This window comes from Suricata suricatta, chromosome 7 (assembly GCF_006229205.1).
Source record: "Suricata suricatta isolate VVHF042 chromosome 7, meerkat_22Aug2017_6uvM2_HiC, whole genome shotgun sequence".
In the NCBI taxonomy this organism is placed as follows: Eukaryota; Metazoa; Chordata; class Mammalia; order Carnivora; family Herpestidae; genus Suricata; species Suricata suricatta.
Window position 1 is genome coordinate 138,520,803 of NC_043706.1, and position 20,847 is coordinate 138,541,649.

The 20,847-nt window shown below is 46.8% G+C and overlaps 1 protein-coding gene and 1 long non-coding RNA gene across 6 annotated transcripts in view; one reads left to right on the forward strand and one right to left on the reverse strand.

The window, feature by feature from the left end:
* Window positions 1-18,200, forward strand: part of LOC115295958 — a 38,062-nt gene extending 19,862 nt beyond the window's left edge. Inside the window, exons 3-4 of one of the 4 annotated variants that reach the window (XR_003910649.1) lie at window positions 9,609-9,739; window positions 18,120-18,200. This is a non-coding gene — a long non-coding RNA (uncharacterized LOC115295958). Of the gene's footprint in view, window positions 1-3,355; window positions 3,470-7,136; window positions 7,159-9,429; window positions 9,568-9,608; window positions 9,740-18,119 lie in introns of those variants that run through there. The other 3 variants (XR_003910647.1, XR_003910651.1, XR_003910648.1) reach the window with 3 other exon arrangements.
* AGPAT4 (1-acylglycerol-3-phosphate O-acyltransferase 4) overlaps window positions 1-20,847 on the reverse strand; it is a 125,370-nt gene that overhangs the window by 81,710 nt on the left and 22,813 nt on the right. For both annotated transcript variants that reach the window (XM_029944308.1, XM_029944307.1), the window contains exon 2: window positions 6,427-6,691. In XM_029944308.1, the coding sequence (XP_029800168.1) occupies window positions 6,427-6,604 (178 nt within the window). In that variant the 5' untranslated portion in view covers window positions 6,605-6,691. The remainder of the gene's footprint in view (window positions 1-6,426; window positions 6,692-20,847) is intronic.

Here is a 20,847-nt window from a genome sequence, read left to right on the forward strand (position 1 = left end):
TCCTCTCACGGGATGGGCTGCCCCTTCCTCTGGGTTCCCTGGGTACCTCCGACCTAGCCGCTGTCATGCTCCACAATGGCTCACGTCCTTGTGCATTCCCTACGAGGCTGGACCCCACTCAGGGCGGCCGGCCAGTGTCCAGCCTGCAGAATGAACTCACATGCATATTTGTTAAGAGCAGGTCTGCTGAGTAGGGACAGGCTCCTGTAGAGTCACCTGGGGCCACAACAGCGAGTGAACATGCCCAGGGTGGATCCCAGCAGATTCTGTCTGACATTACCCACGGGTGTTAAACTAAGAAGTCTTATCACACACTACCTTTGTTTGTTTCAACATATGGTAGGGAAAAATGCATTTGGGGACCTCAGCTCTCCTATTTACTAACTGTATGACCTTCAACAAGTCACCTGACCTCCCTGAGCCACAAAATGGGGGACTGCCTGTGCAGAGGGATTACAGGCTCAAACACCCCAAGGCCACGCTGGTAGCACTGCAGAGAAGTTCTGTACAGAGACTTCCTGGTTATAATCACAGCTTCTCCGCTTCCTGTGCTACCCTGGGCACAGTGCTTATCCTCTCTGTCCCTAAGTACTCAAAGCGGTGTTAGAACAATAAGCGCTCGTGCCTGATGAGCGGGGCAGAAGTGTGCAGAGCAAAGGGGCGGGCCTAAGAGGGCTGGCTCCTCTCACCTTCCCCGCTCGAGGATGCCCTTATTTTTCTCCTACCCATCGTTCTGCCATCATGTAAGTTCAGACTCTCAAGTCCTTTTACTCCATAAGGAATTTTAAATAAGATCTAACCTCAGTCCATTTCTGGATTGCTTCTGCTATATTCCTGTTGGAACGCTAACTTGCTAACCTGGTAGGGTTTTCTGTTTGTTTGCTCTCTCCAAGAGGACTAAGTGAAGAGAAAACAGAGGGAGGTCTATTTTGCCCCTTCCTGGGACAGACGGGAAGGTTTGGGCCCGTGAACATGACTCGTATGGCGTATGGCAGGCGGGACTCATTAAAGACGCCTTTGTAAGATACTGTGATGAGATCTTTAGAAGACCAGACTATAGGGGTGCCCGGGTAGCTCAGCTGGTTAAGTGTCCGACTTCAGCTCAGATCATAATCTCAAGGTTTGTGGGTTTGAGCCCCGCATCAGGCTCTGTACTGACAGCTCAGAACCTGCTTCAGAATCTGTGTGTCTCTCTCTGCACCCCTCCCCGACTCATGCTCTGTTTCTGTCTCAATAATAAATAAACATTAAAAAAAAAAAAAAGACCAGACTGTAAGCTTCCTGGGGACAGGCCAGTGGCTCTGTGTCTACCACTATGTCTGCGTACCGCAGTACCCAGCACATGACAGGTGCTCCATACTTGTTGGATAAATTACCAGGAGGAAGAAAGCTCTGGTTGCATAGGATCTCTGTTGTGTGACCCTCCTCACGTCATTGATCCAGTCCTGGATTCTGCCCTCATCACGTGGGTCGGCGCAGAGATACTCCTTAGGAGGGGGACGTAGGAGGAAGAGGAAGCCCTTTGCCAGCTCCTGAAAGCACATGCTTAACCTCATGGTGGACGCTGAGGAATCTCCCGGGTCAAGCCATCCGAGGGTGACTCCGGGTGAGGTAAGTCTCAGACAGTGAGACTGCATCATGTACTGTTGCACCTTTACTGACCACTCCTCCAAGCCACCAGCTGATCACACAGCTGTAGCGAAGGAGAGAGTGCCAACTTCAGGCTTTTCTGCTTCTGGCCATCTACAGCCGGTTCTCTGTACCCTCCAGGGAGGTGCCCGCCACCTAGGGCATGCCACGGATGCGGCCGGGGACCTTTGGTGACAACACCCAGGTTCCGGGTCGTGGCTCCCGGTGGAGGTACCAGGAGGTCCTACCCAGACCAACATTTCAGCAGGAGCCAAGACTGCGTGTGCAGGGTCACGGCTAGGGGCTTTGGGACTATCTGACAAAGAGCCTCTCTGACATCCTGGAGGAGAGCCCACATGGTGCATGAGGGGGGCCACGCCTCTTCAGGACTGAGAAGAGTGAGAAATAGGTTTGGACTGAAATGAGAAAAGCAGCCCTGCCATCAATCAGGCTGGGGAGAGAGACTCAGACCAGCCAGCTGCCAAATTCACAGGATGTATCATTTCTCCCAAGGTCTTGTTGGAAAAGGTCACAGCAGCCCCTTTGTTGATGGATCACTCTTACCGGTGGGTGACACGGGCTGGCTGGGTGAAGTCTCTCTCTTGGGAGGATGGGCCACCTCGCTCTCCCTGTGGTCTTCAACTTCACAAGCATCGCTGTGTGTTTCACAGTTTCTTGGGCATCTCGGAGTTTCCATCCTGCCTGCATGCGTGTCCTTTGGTGAGGCTATTCGGACAAGTTACTAAGCCCTGATCCTTCCAGACAGGATCAGAAACTGACTTCTGCCAAGCTCACCGGACTGCCAGGCCCTCTTCTCAAGTCCTAACTCCAACATGATGTTCACATCCCAGAGTCCATTGCCGATGTGTATTATTATCACAGCAAGAAAACTAGCGTCTGTTCCCAGGTGGGACACATGGGTGTTGTAGGTGGTGACCTAGAGCTTGCTTCTCTCTTCCTGCTCAGCCACTGCCTACTGCCAATGCAGCGGCCACTAACCAGGTCAGGCGGGCAGCAGGGGTGCAAAGACAGGAGGGAACATCTTCCCAAGTGCAAAAACAAAAATCTAAACACTTTACTAGAAAAATCTTGGTCAATTCCACCGCATCCCTTTTATGCAAATGTAGTTCATGTCTTGAAGTTACCTATCCAAGGAGTTAACTGCCAGGACGGGAAAAGTGAAGAGCCAGGCTGGAAGCAGGAAGGTAGGACGTTTTCCTGTGCATCATGGCCCTGATGATGCTGAATGCCCCCTGGCCACCGTGCGGCCTTGGCCCTGGACCTTGAACCGTGGACACCACAGTCCGGAGGAATTTAGTGGCGTTGCAACTGCGCAGAGCTAGTGAACGGCAGCATGGAATTTGGGAATTTGGCAGCAAGGAACCAGGGTTGGGGGTAGGGGTCTGAGATGGGAATTGGGGGTGTCTCCATTTTTGGGGGGTCACCAATAGTCCTTCCCTTGCCGAAACATTAAGGTCATCTGTAGTCCTCCCCTCCCCCACCCCCTCTTAAAAACTCTGCCATTAATAGGTTCTTTTCATCTTTCTGGGGGGCGGGTTGTTTTGTTTTTTAAACCTGCAGTATCAGAAGAAAAGGAAAACAAGCCAGCCTGTCTGGGCCAACTTTCCCTAGATATTAAAAGGCACATCCTGTGCAACGGAAAGGTAATTCAATTCTACTGCTTGCCTCAAGTCTGGTCACTTTCTTCCTGCTTCTCTCCTTGCAGAAGCTGGCTCTGCCCTGCCCGTCCCCACTCAGCTGCCACCTGTCTTAGCCTTTCCTGTGGGCAAGTCTGGGCAAAAAGAAGATAAAACAATCCTCCCAAATCCAACCATCTAGATTAAACATGCTTTCAAATTGTTCGTGATGTCGGTCCTGGCCACTAGCCTGAATCTCTCTGCACTGCGCAACTTGCTGGTAACTGTGTTGTTTTTGCTGCATTGTATCTCTACTTGTCATTCACGTCCCTGTGGCCTTTGGCACGTTCGTTTCCCCACACCAGGGCTGCGGATTACTTTGGATTTACCTGGTACAACACGAAGCTCTTAACACACATGTAAAGAAAAAGGAATGATGACAGAGCTCTACAGGCGAAGTGAGCAGGGCGAGAGAGGGAGTCTGAGTCTCCAGGAAACAATTTATTCTGCCTTTTTTCTTAAAGTGGCCAATGATGGCTGCTGATGATCTTCTAAGCTTCAGAGTGATTCATATGCCAGAAGACACAACTAAACCCCACAAACAGTTTTCATCTCAACTTGGAGAGAAGAGGGGGAGGGCGAGGCAGACAGAAAGAGCCTGACCATCTCCTACTCCGAGCTGCCGAGGAGCCCACGAACTGCAGCACATGACCGTCAACGGCCCGCGGTCTGTCACACGTCCTCTGTTGTGGTTGCGAAGCGCTCAGGGCATAAGGACATCTACCAGATAAAACAAATGAAAGGAGAAAGAGGAGAGCAGCTCTGCCGAGTAACACACGCCAGGGGGCCAGGGATGAGGGATCTGCCCGGGACTCGTTAAGGCGGTGCCCACCGTGGAGCCCAGGGTGCTTTGCCCTTCGCTCCTACCCCCTTCTGTGTCCCCAGGACCACGGCTGCTCCTCCCCTTCCCTATTCACAGAGCCGTACAATGGCTCCGTTTTCGCTCAGCCCACAGCCTGTGGAAACTCTCCTTTGGGACCAAGGCACAGAACACTGTGGACGATGCACTGCCGGGCCTTTCAGCGAGACTGACCTGCATCGCACTCCGTGTGGGGAAAATGCCGGTTGTCTGGGATGGGTAGTTCCTGAGTTTCACTTGGAATTATTCTAAAATAACTCAATCAATCTGTGATGAATAAAAATCCACTTGCTTTCTGGATTGGTTCCCCATCTTAATTTCCGAGAGAAACAAGTGGGCCAAAGCACCCTCGGAAGAAGGTGACATCATCCTGCCACAACCTTGGTATGTCTTCCCTCCCTACTACGAGCAAAACTGAGGACTCGTAGGAACTCACCTCCTGAACGCTACCTCTTTCTTCTTGACTCCAAATGAGAAACCCAATTCTGAACCATGTGTTTGACACTTGGTTAGGGGTTATGATGGTGCCAACAAGCATGACTTCACATTACAAACTGACGGATTTGGGTGTGTACATCATGCAAATAAAGGTTTCAATGAAAAGTGCAATCGGCACTGCTTTGTTAAGTAAAAAATTTGTTTAGGGAGATGCCAAATGTTGGAGTATAGAAAGACATTTAAAATTGTAAGGTAAGTCTCAGACAGTGATTATCTTCTCTTGATGATGCAAACTCTTCTCTCTTCAAAGAGCTACAGTGCAGGCTCAGGCGTCTCCTGCTACCTCTGCCCTGAGGAGCGGTTCCCCAAGTTCCACAGACCAACGTGAAGTAAAACATATGACAAGGAGACCTGCATCCTGTACTGTTGCACCGAAGGGCACTGCACCCAACGTGCCAAAGACACATGGATTCAAGATTCTTTTTTTCCCCCCGCAGTTATAGCTTGCCTTTAGGATCTTATGAATATTTTCAAGACTTACTAATATTTATATTAGTATGTAAGACACACTAATAAAAGACATAGTAGGTCTAGCACTACACCCTATTAGAAACAGTATCAGAGAAATTTGCAAGTTCTGAGTTGGTGAAAGAAATCATGAATAAGGATGTTCCTATCATTTTTTGGTCATGAGTTGGTACTTTGAGGTTTAAAAAAATAACTGATTGGCTCAGTGGTGATCCATTTGGATAATTGTATGCAGCTTGTATTGTTTATGTTCAAGTTCAAATCTGATTGCTTCATTTAAAGGGTTTCAGGAAGATACCAATAATTTTGGACTCTTGGTGCAATCTAGCGTAGCCGCAATTTTTAAATTGCTTAATTTGAAAGAGCTCATATATTTAAATATATTCACATTGATATATATAATTGGTAATGATACACTGTCTTCCCTCCTCTTGAGAATAGATACAGATTTAAGGTCAATCAACAACAAAACTCATCTCCAGGCATTCCCAATACTCTGATTTACCTCTTTTCGCTAAAATTTTGAAATTCAGGCCAGTGGAAACAGTCATGCTTAAAATAGCTTAGTATAATCAAACACAGACACACAAACACACAGATCAGTGTCTATAAAACTGGAGAAACCTAAATCAGGCTGGTGGATTGTGTCTCTGTTGGTTTTCTTGTTGGGATACTATACTGTAGTTATGTGATAGTTATGCAAGAAGTGACTTCTCACCAGGGAAAACTGCTCGAGGGTATATGCGAGCTCTCTGTTATCTCTTACAACTCCATGCACATCTCCAATTATCTCCAAAAACAAAAAAAAACCCTTAAAGATGCAAGGAAAAAAATATATATTGCCATTTAGCTTTTCAAAATATTATGTATCCAAACATATACACAGAGACCCACATGCATAAACACATCGGAGCCATAAATCCATAAAGATTTCCTTACAGAAAATAATGCTATTTCCATAAGGGTAACTAAGAAATCGTTAACACTGATTGCTTCTGAGGAGAGAATGAAAAAAGACAGAATGCAGATTTACTTTCCATAGGATCCCCTTCCCTGCCTGTTGAACTGAACAGTGTGCAACTGACATCACTCATTCAAAAAATAATTTTTGAAGACTGAGGACTAAACAGACATTTCAAACCTAAAACAAAGGACCAGACACCAAAGAAGGAAAAGCAGCTTCGGCCACCGGGCAAGGCCAGGGGACTCTCCAAGTCCCACGTCTGAGCCCCCCCAGCAGTGAGGATGCAAATAGAGAATAAAGGAAAGTCTTACGGCTGGAGACGCAGTAGGACAGTCTGCAGTTGATCTTCCTGAAGAGCTGCTTGTTGATTGGCCAGAGGAGGAGGGTGAAGAGCTGAATGGTGTTTATTATTAGCCCCGAGGCGATAAATACGTAACAGAAGACCAAGTGACAGAGGAACTGAGACTTCAGCAACCCGATGAGGTCCATGGTGTGTGGTTGCTTTTAGTCAAACCAATAAATACTCGCAGAAGAATATTTCCAGAGGGAACAGAGATCCGCCACTCAGGAAAGCGTCTGGAACACAAACCAACAGTACACGTTACAAAAAGTGAGATGTGCTTTTAGAGTCAGGAGGAAAAAACCTAACATAGACTCTTATGATTTAACACGTTGTACACGAGCTGATTTCTTTTTATTCAGCATTTGCATGGCGTTTACTTATGTCAGGCACGGTTTCAAGCCCTTTGAAAGCAATAGTTCCTTTCATTGTGCTACCACTCTGTGAGGCTGGGACTGTTAGCACAGAGGAGGGGACCGAGGTCCTGGGAGGGTAAGGCTCCGCTGGGCCAGGGGCCCAAAGCCTCCAGGGTTCACAGGTGGCCGCGCTGGCTGGAGCCCTGGGGCTCGGCTACTGCTCAAGCTCCTGGGTGTGGTGATCACAACAGAGGCTGTGTTTCTGGCTCTGTCTCCTGCTGCCATCTCTGCCTGACACCGCCCTCGCCCACATGTCTTCCTCCAGATCCTGCTCCGACGTCTCTTCTGGCAAGTCTGGCCCCTGTGGCATCAGGGCCAGCCCTGGGGTGGGCTCTGTCGGCTGCAGCACCTGCAATGTGCCGGGAGGACATTCTCTGCTGGTCCGCGCTCACTTGTGCGCCTCCCTCCACTGCACTGCCGTTTCTCCCACGTACACGGTCACGAGGTCATCATCTCTCCAGCGACGGGAGCGGTCACTGGCACATTGTTGGAGCTTAGTTTTTAAAGCTTATTTACTTGTTTTGAGAGAGAGGGAGGCACAAGCAGGGGAGAGGCGGGGGTGGGAAGAGAATCCCAAGCAGGCTCTGCACTGTCAGCACAGAGCCTAAACAGGGCTTGAACTTACAAACCATGAGAACATGACCTGAGCTGAAGTCTGACACTTAACTGACTGAGTCACCCAGGTGCCCCTTAGCTTAAAAAAAAAAAAAAAGGGGTAGGATGATTTAATGAAGATAGACAAGGGGTGAGCTCTGAGATACCAGTAAATGCAAATGAACAAGTCTGAAGGCAAGAGAGCCCCCCCAGCCCCCCCCCCCACACGTTCTAAAATCAGAAAGAAACTCAGATAGCAGCCAGACGCACGGCCTGGTCATCAGTCTCCAACCCCAAAATGGAATGATGATATGACTTTACAGCATGGTAAACGGAGCCTGTGATGACAAGAGTGAAGGCAGGAGGTTCAAATACTCTGATGGAGAAAGAAAGGCAGCCGAGGCAGCCCCGCACAGCAGCCTGGTTCTTCTAGAAGCAGCGCCTCACTGCAAGCTTCTCTAGAAAGAACCCAAACCTAGGATAAACCCTCCAACGGTAATAGTTGAGAGACCCTAGATAGACTTCATTACAGTCTTTATCAATAACACCAAAAATTCTACGTAACAGTTACACCTCTGTTATATCATTGTAAGCCTCACGTGAATCTACTGAGAAGAGTATTATTATCCCATTCTTCAGAATAAGAAACTGAGATGACTCACAGGTTGGGTGATTTGCCTAAGGCGGTCACAGCCCATAACTAATCATAGGCTCTGTCTTACCTCCAAATTCTTTCTTGTGCACCTGCCTGGGCTGCTTTGCTCCTGGGGTGGGAGCTGGGAGGGAGGTTCTCTTGGAGAACAGCTCAGAGATGACCCCCAAAGGCAAAACCCAGCGCAGCCTTCAGTGAAGTTCATAATCACAAGCTGTGCTCAGAGTGGGGAATGGGACTTGCTTCTGGTCACCCAGACCGGGTTTGAGGATGGTGTTGGGCAGGAGGACAGACATAAAGTGTGTTCCTCCAGAACACTGACACTTGCTTAGATGATCTGGAAGGTGCACGGTACTCCAGCATGGTTTCCATATGTTTCTGGTGGGGGAGGGGGGAATGGAAAGTAACCTTGGGCCTGATTGCTCTGGAGTCAGCGGAGACACCCCAGTCTCCCAGAAGCTCTGCTCCTTGGCACAAAGCTGGGGTTTGTGGGGACTGACCGATGCACTCCGCATCTGACCTGCCCCAGGTGGCGGCTCCCACAGACATCTCCAGGTTGTCAAACTCCTTAAGACACACTTGGTTCCAAGGCACTCAGCCTCTGTCTACTGAGGAGGCATTAAGCTGGCAGCCTACTCTTCATGCACTTGACTTCTAGAAGCCACATAAAGAGAAGTGATGTGCGTTGGTTTACAGTTTGGCAACGGTTATAGGATGATGTTGAATATTCATGTGCTTTATTCACTGTCCCTAGCCACTAAAAGCTTCCAGACAATCTGGCCGAAAGAAGTATGATTCTTCACTAGGTTTCTGGGATTTCGTATTTGTGAAGTATTCTGCAAACACTAAGAAAAGGAAGTCAACGGACATTGGAAATGCAGGGAATTAAATACTGCCTTCCTCAGTTTCCAGTCAGTCGTAGGGCATTCCAAAGAACACGCAAGATTTTATTTTCTTGTAAAAGACCAGGGACCACCATCCCCTCGAGTAAGACCTCCGCTAGCACCACACGAAGCAGGAGTCTATGCAATACTAGTATGCTGAGGGGGGCATCACAGGCGGGCGGGCCTTGGTTGGTCTGGGTTTGCACACACTTCCTCAAATTGCCTTCCTCGACTAGTGTGGTGGCCGAGTGGGGGCCTGGGTTCAACTGTCTGGGTTTGAACCTCTGCTAGACCTCTTACTGGTCATGTACCTTCAGGTAAAATAACCCTTCTGAACCTCAGTTTCTCTATCTGTAAAAGGGGATCAGAATTCCAAGGAGACTACTGCTTTTCTTTTTTGTAACCTACACCCATTCTTAATTTTATAGGCAAGAGCAAAATACAAGACTGCCAAGGTATTACCCGAAGAACAAGACTGGCAGGTGCCCTGAGTTTGTGAAACAATCTGACTGACTTAATCTGAGAGCTGATTAGCAAGCAAAAGAGACACAAGGATAAATTATTTAAGGAGCTCTCTGTTGGGTGACTATGTGTTGTGTGTCTTAAGCTTATTCCAGATGGAAGTTTGGGGGCCACCGTACTGAATACAGAAGAGCTTTCTCTTGAATGTGGTCATCAGTCAATGCAGCACCATACTGAGGAGAGACAGTATGAAGACCTGACCGGTGATGGAAGCAGGTAGAGCAGAAATCTGTTAACTATACTTTACCTCCTTCCCTTCCAGATGTGTGACTTCCTAGAATGTTAGGGGAAGAAACTTTCTAGCACATTCACTTCAGCAGCTTATATGAAGCAAGGAAGTGACAAAGCATTGCATCTCACACACTATCAGGACAAGTAACTTACGGAGTTTGCAAATTGACAAATAAGCATGCCGCCATTTCCCTGTCGTATTTCTGTGAGCAAAGAGATTTCTTATCATCAAGGGCAAGGAGGAAGAAACTAGGTGCCTGAAAGCCCCAAACAGATGCTGCCCGTGGTCTGGTGGGGATTCTCGCACAGGGAAGAGAAGCGGACAGCAACGCGGGAGCTCTGAAGAGGCCTTGACCTGGCCCTGTGGCCCCCCACCCCAGTTCGGCACTCGCCCACAGGCCCCCGAGCTGACTCCGGGCTCCAGAGGCACAGCGTTCAGGCCGATCCCTTTCCACCGTGGTCCCACGGGGAAATCCGGCACACATCATCTTTGAGGAGGGGACAGAGGACAGAGGTGACATGACTGGGGCCGTATGCACAAGCCGGATACTGGAGCCCAGACCAGTCACAACCCAGTGAACAAAGGTGACACGTAGGAGGCATTGCTGGAACAAGAAAACATTTTTTTAAAAGTTCTATTTATTTATTTTGAGAGATAGAATGTGAGTGCAGGAAGGGGAAGAGCAGAGAGAGAGAGAGAGAGAGAGAGAGAGAGAGAGAGAGAGAGAGAATTCCAAGCAGGCTCCACGCTCAGTGCAGAGCCTGACTTGGGGCTCCATCTCAAGAACTGTGAGATCATGACCTGAGCCGAAATCTAGAGTCATCGGCTTAACTGACTGAGCCCCTCCCCCCACTCCAGGTGCCCCTGAAACATAAAGACATTTTAAAGAGAAATCGTAGAGAACAGGAAAAATGTCAGAAAACCCAATCTATATGTATTATTTGATTTTTTTCTGAAGGTAGAGTCTGACCCATCACCTGAAAACTCCTGAACCAGCATTTTCAACAGATAGGAAGCTCCTGTCACTAGGAATTGTAATAGGTCCAAGGAGAATCATTTACCCCAAATCACCTTCATTTCCCAGCCACTGATTTTGAATTTAACTACTCATTTGACAAAGTCTCTGCCAGTCTTTGAGGGAACATTGTTGCCCATGAGTCTATGTTAAATTGGTTCACAGCTGTTGGAAAAAACTGTCATGAATGACGGAGGCGGCTTCTTATTCAATGCAAGGAATTTCCTTAAGTACCGCCGGGATGTAAAGTCGTTCAGACAAAGATGGGAGAGACCGAGGGCTCACACACAGGGGACGCTGAGCGACCATGAACTGTGTAACAGAGGCATTAAACCAGCGGGGACAGACCTTTGAAGACTCTGAGAATATACTGAGTGAAAAGTACTAACAAAGAACGATGATTCTGATTTGTAAAATAATAATGTGTGTATTTATATCATTCACATCTCCATCTATTTCTATATTCCTGGCTATCTATTAATAGTGGCTAATTTTGGGTGGCAGAATTCTGGCGGTTTCTTTTTTCTCCTGTTGAGAGGTCAGATGATGGAGGCCGTGAGAGGCACAAGGGGAGACGCGCGGCGGTTCACGGAGAACAGGGGCACCTCTGCAGACTTGATAAGAAGGGCACCCCTGTCAGGTGGGCGCAAAGGTGAGAATCCAGGCTCTGGGCAGCAGACAATGAGGAGGCCGCCGCCACCCTGCTTCCCAGCACCACTGCCTGGAGGGACCCCCGCCGGCACCCCGTTAGAGAACCGGAAAGGTTAGTGGACGTTTCAGTCCGGCCGCTCTCGCTAGAAACCCAGGCTCAGCCGCCTGGCAGCTATGAATGTCCCTCCCGGGTCTGTGAAATCCGAGCAGTACCTCCAACACGGGGATGCCGTGAGGCCCAAGGACAATAATGCATTTGAAACATTTTCCAGAATGCCTGAAACACAGGCAGCACCCAGAGTGGGAGACTTTTGTTTTTTCCTGTTGCAAGAAAACAAAGAGGCAAAGGGGAGCAGCTAAGAAATATTACTTTGGCATTTCTGGGAAAGCAGCGAGATATAAATCAACTAAGTTTTCCTTCTCACTACGTATCTAGAGCCTGACATTTTCTTTAATTTACCTCCGAGCGTGTGAAAACATTTCCTCCCCCGTTCGTTTTCATTCTAACCTCTACTTGCCCGCCCGTGACTCAGAAATGGGAAACGATGCGTTCACAAGAGCTCACTTTCTTCCCTGGGGAATAATCATCCCGGGTGTGGAGCTGGAGAAGCGGACCCCAGAGTGAGGGGCAGTACGATCAGGGTGCGCTTTCAGGGACAGTTTCCCACGCGGGGTTTTCCCAAGGGGGTGAGCAGACACGTAGGAGCAGCCGCGCGCCCAGGCAGCCAAGGTACCCCGCAGCCCAGCACACCCCAACAGCCAAAATGCACCCTAGAAGCCATGCACCCCAGCAGCCGTGTGCATGCCAGCAGTCAAAATGCACCCTAAGGCTGCACGCACCCCAACAGCTGAACGCACCCCGTCACCCAAGCACACCCTAGAAGCCTTGCGCACCCCAGCAGTCAAAACGCACCCTAAAGCTGTGCACACCCCAGCAGCCACGTGCACCCCAGCAGCCCTGCGCACCCCAGCAGCGACGCACACCCCAGCAGCCACGTGCACCCCAGAAGCCATGCACACCCCAGCAGCCAAGCCACGCACACCCCAGAAGTCACGCACACCGCAGAAGCCACGCAGGCCTCTGCAGGGCTCCTGAGCCAGTTACGCTTGGTCAAGCAGATGGCGCCATATGCCGCCCAGCCTTAGTCAGTGGAAACATAAGCAAATAAAGAAAGCTCGGAACGTCCCCAGGAGGGAATTCAAATTGCATCCTCCTGGAAATGCACACAGAGGGCTTCAACGTAAAGCATTCGAATAGGCGACAAAAAAAAGAGCCTTGGCCTTAGCCTTCGTCAATGCTCTAAACCATTAAATAAGGACAGACCTCAGGCACCTGCAGGAAGAGAGACTGAGCCTGAAATGGGGTTAAGTCCTTCACTGCTTGTTTCTCAGGGTTTGGTTTGTTACACTTACATTACAGCACTGAACCAGGGCAGGGTTTGAGGAGCAAAACGTTCTTCCAAAGAAATCAGTCCAAGTGGAATTGCTAAAATAATACCCATGACCAATTTAGTATCATCACTGAAATCAAAACAACCCCTTATTTAGGCTCTTTGAACTCCAAACACCAGGTCACAAAGCAGAAAGGAGATACAAGAAATGCAAATACTAAACAAACAAAATCTATTTTATTTTTTACATTCCAAACTAAAATAATAATACATTCAGAAAGAGATGAAGTGAAGTGGGACTCACAGCCTTCCTGTGAGAACAGTCACTCAGTGTTTTGACAAAGCAACGTGACTCGCGTAGAAAGACCTGAAACACCTTCATACTGCGCAGTCTAGTAACCCAACTTCTGGAAAACACTCTCGAGGATAAAATTAACTTTTAGGATATTCTCTCTGCATGAAGATATTGAGCAAGCATTATTTATAAGCACCTAAAATTAGAAGTGCTTACATTTCCACATGAGAAACAATTAAGTGAATTATGGGAAACCCACACAATTAAAGAATTGTCACTAAAACATGTTTATGGTGAAATGGATACATTTCAATGTATTAAGAGCTAAAGGACCCCAAATCATATATATACTGGAAGAAAGCCTATGAAAACACTAACACTATCTGTGTGTAACAACACACCCCCCCCCACACACTTAGACACATCAGCCAACCTGGAGTCTGGGCGTGGCTTTAGCACCTTTTCTTCAGGAAGACACTGAGTAGGTGAGCTCCAAGATCGTTTACAGATTGAACAGTCTCTGATTCTACAAGGGAAATACGTCCTCACAAAGCAGGCTTTTCTGTTACTTCCATAGGGTCCCCTCAGTGGTGAATAAGGGGATCCTTCTCTCTTCCTCAGCTCCCATGTACAGAGGGCTCTCAAGGGGTATGGTCGGCGAGATGGAAAGAAAACTTGAGGGTTGGTGGAGAGTAACGTGGACTAACATGCAGCTAGCTGGTGAAGTTGTCTCTGGACCAGTATTTTTGGTTGGTAGGCACACAGGATACCCGGGGCCAGTGGCGGCCCTGGAGGAAAGGGATGTGGATGTGGTCCCACGGGGAAGTGAGTGAGGGGTTTCTGCTCGTGGGACATTCAGGTTCTGTGTTCTCCGAGAGGTTGAATGAATTTAGCAGAAATCTCCTACAGGGCACCAACTACCTTGTAGACGCCTGAGGCCACCACTCACTGCTTAGTCCTGACAAACAGAGATAAATTTAGTTTTTGGATTCCTGCGAGTTAGACTGGCCCAAGGCCCAAAATAAAACAGGAGAGAAAGTGTTCTAGACTGAATTTAACTGTCTCTGGGACCATCTCTAACTAAAATATTCCTCAATTAAAAAATGATCCCCACTGAATGGTTTTGCAGAAGCCTATTAAAATTAGCTTATGTTAAAATTTTATGGACTGGTCCTCTGCCCAATATCCCTGGACCGTACACGATGTCCATTAAAACACACCAAGCTCCGAAGAAGTCATAAATCATACTCCAGGTTTTCGTGACGTCCTCTGATAAATAATCCGAGACTTTCTCCAAAGTCTAATTTTAGGATGATAAAAATGAAAGTCTATAGAAAACTGAGGCTTCTTAGTTTATATTTAATAGTCGATTCTGGGTAGCTTCTAAGAGAAAAACCCATTCTGAAGAGGTTTTCTGTCCAGTCCAAGGAAACCAAGAGTCAGAGATAAACACCGACGGGAGACCCTAGGTATCTTTTTATGAGAAAAGAACAAAGATAATAGGAAATTCAATTAGATATTCTCTAAGGCCTTTGGTAGTAGTAACGACTACGAGATTAAAATGTCCAGAGTTAAACATGAGATTTTCTGCGGAGGCACCGGTGCAGTAAGGATCAGCACACTAAATGCCTCACGCACATTGTCTCAGTTGCCATCACCAGAGCCCGCCATGGAAGGTATTATTACTCCCATTTTATAGATGAGGAAACTGGGGGTTAGTTAGACTAAGCAGTTAGACAATGCAAAGGTCAAAGCATGACTGTTTAAAACCCAAATTCATGCCCTGGTTGATATTATGTGGCTTTGACACAGGAAACCTGAGGGAGCTGGACTGCACATGAACTTGGGCCTTCATAGCTCCATTCCATATTTCAATTCACAGTCCCATTTCTGACATTGAGGAGATTAAGAGTTTTGAGTTACTGCCCTGTCCTGCCCAGCCCTCAGTCACACCCTCCTCTCAGAACAATGTCTGCCATTTCTAAACCCCAATCCGGCTCTCCCATGGTCACAGGGTGTGGGGGGCCCCCACCTCACAGCATCTATGCAGTCTGAGTAGCTCGCTGGTGGGTCGCCTTTCCCACAACCAAGATTGTGTGACCTATTTTACTAGGTACTCTGTGGAAAATACGTTGTGAAGTCATGTTCCATCTCTGGCAGTTTCCCCAAGATCCAGGATCATGAAACCAAAAACTGAAATGAAATGGGGATAACTCATCTTCCCAATCGGGACCCATGGACATTTCTGCTTTAAGTAAGAATAGTCCAATTATAATGAAGCTTTTTCAAATATAGAACGGAAGCAAGACGAATGTTGAATGCAAATTGTTGGTTCTCCGTCACCCCTGTTGTTGCGGCAGATCGGTGGCCGTCGGTTCAGTAATTTACCTGTGACGGTGGAAATACGTGGAGGCGGTGAGCCCCTCAGTCTCTCCAAGTGGGGAAACGGCCTAGGCCCAGCCCTGGGCCTGCTGAGGCAGGCATGAGGCCCGTACAGCACCAGCTGGCACCAAAAACAAAAAAAGAGCTTTATTCGGTGTATAAACCGCCTCCTACTCTAGTCTCACCGTCACCAAGGCAACGTGGTCAGGACTGCAGTCTTCCGGTGCCTACCTCTCTCCTTCCCACATGGGCCGTGACCAAACCGCGTGGCCAAACCAGCCATGGAGAAGCTTCTGCCGACAGCCGCTGGGTTTAAATCCCCATTTCCTAAATGTGTGACCTTGGCCTTGCCATCTCAGCCTCAATTTCTGCGTCTGTGTAATGGAGGTAATAATCCCCTCCTTCCAGGAAAGAAAGCGTCCAGCTCACGCCTGCATGAGGTAGCTCCTTGGTACCGGTGGCCCGGGTCCTTCTCCCTCAGCTGCTTTGCCCATGACCCCAAACCGTCCACCATCCTTTCTTACTAGCCTTTCCACTCTGCGGTTCTCCTAATCCGTTTCTTCCGTTTGCTTTAGTAAGATTCCTTGTCTGGACATTAGTTTTTTCTGATCCCTACCTCCAGGATGATCCTAAGGGGAAGTGACTTGTAAGACCCCCAAAGTCCACTCAAAAGTTTTAATGAAAGGATTTGGTCCTCATTCCTCTCCTCAAGCAAGATGGTTAGAAATCATTGGTTCTGAAGCTTCCTCTAAAACGATGGGCGATACCAGTGAGTTATCTACATAAACCGCACGGAAGGAGTAAGTTGGACGGACGATACGCACCTTGCTTTCACACTGTGGAAAAGAAATAAAAACCAGTATCGACAAGATCAAGACCGTGGTCATCTTGGTGACCTTCGAACACCACAGTATTTCCCTGGGGCCTTGCAATAAGAAGCTAAAGCCGCAGTTCTGGCAATATGGAGGAAAGAGCAAGCAGATAAAGGGTGCGCCTGCGTCCACCAGGAAGCGATTTGCAGGGTCTGACTTCTGAGCAGGGTGAGGTTGGGGCCACCTTACTGGTGTGGACAGACCTGTGCTTACGCCACCAGCAAATCATGGAGCCTAATTTTTTTTTTTTTTAAATCTGACCTTTAAGGTTTCAAAATAGATTAATAATAATAATAATAATAATAAGCCTTTAAAATTAAGACTTATGGCAGGGTGCCTGGGTGGCTCAGTCAGTTAAGCATCTGACTCTTGATCTCAGCTCAGGTCTTGATCTCAAGGTTGTGAGTTCAAGCCCTGCGTTCTGCACTGGGCATGAAGCCTACTTAAAAAATTAAATTAAATTAAGACTTATGGCAAAATGTAAAATTTCATCAGAAATCTCTTTATATTTATTTTATAATTTAATATTTTCATTCGTAATACCTATTGCAGGAGGGGTACAACTCTAATCTTTTCAGTAGTTAGGAGCTCTAACCTTTCAGCAGGCTTTAGTTTGGCCAGACAGCCAACGTGGTCTGGGAATGGCCAGGCCAGGAACCCATGAGGACACTATACTGAATCACCAGAGATAGCCAAGCACACTCTCTGGCGTGGTTTTTCTAGTAAAGTTGATAAGATCGCACAAATCTCTTCACTTATTCTGACCCAGCCCACCTAGTCTGAGTCAACAGCTCCATTAGGAGTCCTGACTCTTCACCATTATGCACAGAACGCTGTCTGTAGCCAAGTGAACACAGCCTGTAACCAACAGAGGTCACCAGCCTCAGACAAACGGCCAAACCGCCAGTCCTGGGGGAGTCCCGAGCATAAGAGATGAAGTGATAAAACTGAGAAGATGTGAAGTGATAGGGAACCGAAGCTTGAAGGCTAAGTAACAAAACCACACAGACATGGGACGCCTGGCTAACAGGTGTAGGTACTGGGGGCTAGCCTGGTGCGGCTTCCAGGGGCGCCAGGAGGTGACACACTGGGAACTTACCTTGCACTGGCCTAGATCAACCGGACTAGAATCCTCTTTGGGAACTTAGAAACCCTGACTCTACCAGCGGTCAACGACGTAAGTACAGAAAGGGAACCACCAGTATTGACTCGGGTCTGGGTTTGACTCTTGAACCCTCTGTGTGTCTACATCAACTTGGCCACATGGCTAAATAATGAGGTAAGGGATGTGCAAGCGCTCTGTCAAGCCCAAATTTGTGGCTCAGAAAACGGGAAATGGGGACACTTATCTACATGCTGTCAACCACAGTACTTCTGATTCATAGGAACTGCTCCGACATGAATACCCTGGGCTCCCTACCAGGTGGTTGAGCTTGGAGGGAGCCTCCACTTGTTCTGTCAGGACCAATGGGGCTTATTTCAGGGTAGGTAGGTTCTGTGAGGGTCTGCTCAGGGGCAAAAACATTGGGCAAAATAAGCAAGTGGCCTTTTTCTTCTGTGTCTCAGACGCCAGTAAGTGGGCTCTTCTCTCTGGCAGGTTCCCCTATGTCCTCCTCACTGTCGGGTAAGCGCCCTTGACCCTTGAGTTCTTGGAGGCCCTGTTGTGGCCAACTCTTCTTTTCTAGTAAGAAGTACGTGGAAGGGGGGAAATCGATAAGGCTGGATTTTAAATCTTCCATTTCTTTGATTTTCATAAAGGGATGCCAAGGAACCCAAGCAATTTCCCTGACTTGATTCATGCATAATGGACTGAAGAGGAACTTATGAGAAAACAAAGGCACTTAAATGCTTTCCTGACATGAATCATTTATTGAAGACAGAATTGCTGGCTGTGAGGGCCCAAAATAAGTTGACTTACAGTACCCTTGTTTCTAAATAGGTCTGAAATATGACCACAGAATATTGAAGTACTCAGACAAGCACAGTGCTTTCAGGGTCATTACAGACTAGCTATTCCTCGAAAAGTTTCATTAATAACAGCAGTGATAAAACATGAAGCAGGCCCTCTTCTCTCTCCCTTTCTTTCCTCCCTTTTGTCACACAGCTCAGGAACAGAGAATGCTTGGGGAGAACAGGAATGTTTTCAACTTCTGTTCAGTAGAATCCAGGACAGATATTCTTGGATCTGTGCAAACATTCATTAATCCATTGATAACTTTATTCATGCATTAGGTTGCCCACAAAGTCACTCATTCATATGTTCAGTTAAAAATTCATCGATTCGTATTTCTTGTTATAACTTTATACCACCGCATTGGGCTTCTGAAGGCAAGCACAGGGGATCACTACAGAGCCCCTCTCTGTGTTTTATGTGGGTCAGCACTACGCCCAGTAAACTAAAGCACTTACTGAGTAATATTTCCAGCCCCAGGAAAAACCTCCACTCCTTTCACTTCTTAGAGAATAGATAGATGCTCGATAAATGGTGATTCAATCAGAATCTGTAGATGACCTACTATAATTTAATCTTTATACCAATAACTCTGAATCATCAAAAGCAAAGTGCAAAAGCGAAAGCATGAACTGATTAAGTCCTAGGTTTCTTTCCCATTACACTAAGCACAGGGCAGCATGACCCAACAATTTATTCTCCTTGCAAAAGCCATGCAGAGAACCCCCCGCGACTGCTCCCTGAGCCTTCACATCACGTGTTACAGGCATCGCCTTCTCTTCTACAAATGCTAACATTGCATGAGGCAATATATCAAACTGACATGAAAATAACTAAAAGTGAAAGCCGGTTGCCTACTTAAACCCCAGTAGGGGAGCTCAGATGTTGGTTGGGGACCAGAGCGGACTGGTTTTATTTATTTATTTTTTTAACAAAAATTCTTCTATTAAAATACAAATCTCATAAAACTAAAGGAAATTAAACTCCCTATGTAAGTCACTTAGCCATAGTCACAGGTAGTTTTAAAGATAATTCTCCCCCATAACAGTAATTCACATTCATTATATAAAATTTGTAAATTTCTAAACTGTAGAAATTTTAGCACCTTAAACTGTCACTAACATTTTGGCTTATTTTCTTCCAGTCATTGGTGAATGCACAGGCTTTTTTTTCCCTTTTTTTTTTGTTAGGTAGAACCTGGCAAAAAAAGGCAAATGCCTTTTTTTTTTTTTTTAAATACGTTGAACTCTTAGATTAAATCAATTTTATATGCCCTTTTCTTAAGCTTTTAGTGAGATCATTTTCAATGTGTCCATATATGACAGGAGGACTCATCTAGACTTACACAGGGCATATCATGATTATTACTTTACTGCCTCATGGTTGTATGTTCAGACTTCTTTTTGCCTTTGTAAAAGTAAAGCAATGGTTAGTAATTTGGGGGCACAACTTTCCTTCTGAATTGAGTCAGCTCTTTAGAATAAATAGGATCTCTGGGTTCAAGGAATAAATAGTGTAAGATATCTGGCAAATATTGCCAAATCATTCTCCAAAAGGTTTCTAGTTAGCTATTTATGTTCTTAGCAGCAAAATACAAAAATGCCCATTTCATCACATGTCTGTCAACAATACAGATTCTCCTCTAAAAACAACAAAAACCAGACTCACTCTTCATACATTGAAAGTGGGTCTCATAGGGGCACCTGGGTCACTCAGTTGGTTAAGCCCCCAACTTCGGCTCAGGTCATGACCTCATGGTTCGTGGGTTCAAGCCCCCCTCTGGCTCTGTGCTGACAGCTCAGAGCCAGGAGCCTGTTTCAGGTTCCGTGTCTCCCTCTCTCTGCCCCTCTCCCACTCATGGTCTGTTTCTCTCTGTCTCAATAATAAATAAAAACATTAAAAAAAATTTAAGTGGGTCTCATTGCTTTAATTTTTGGGATAACAAGTAAAGCTGGGTATTTTTAACACTTATTAAACTATGGCTTTTTTTTCATGACTTGCCTTTTAATCTATTGCCCATTTATCTCTTGCATATTGATTTTCAAGGGATTTTCATGTCCTAAATAGAATAACATCTCCCAATTCCAGTTAGAATGACCAATTTTTCCAGTTTGCTTTTATTTTTAGCTCATTGGAGCTTTAAATTATTGTGAAGAACAGTGATTTCTCTCACAGAGTTTAAACTTCGGAAGCTTTTCCTTTTTCCTTCTACTCTCACTTTTCAAACTGCAGAAACCACATGTCACTGTTTTTTTCCATAATTAATTTTATTTTTAACTATTTGACCTGACACTTAGTTTTGGCTCCGATAATCTGTGAAAGGCTAAATGAGTCTCTTTTCAAATATTCAATCCGTTGTATCCAAGGCATTTACTGACAGACCCTTCCTGTTTCATTAATCCATACTATACCTTCATCTATTAAACCCCGATAAAAGAGATGAAATGACCTGGAGGGGTCAATACTCGAACCACTCATTTACAGATGAAGCACTGGCCACTGAGAGAGGCTGGGCCTCTCACAGGGGGTGGGGAC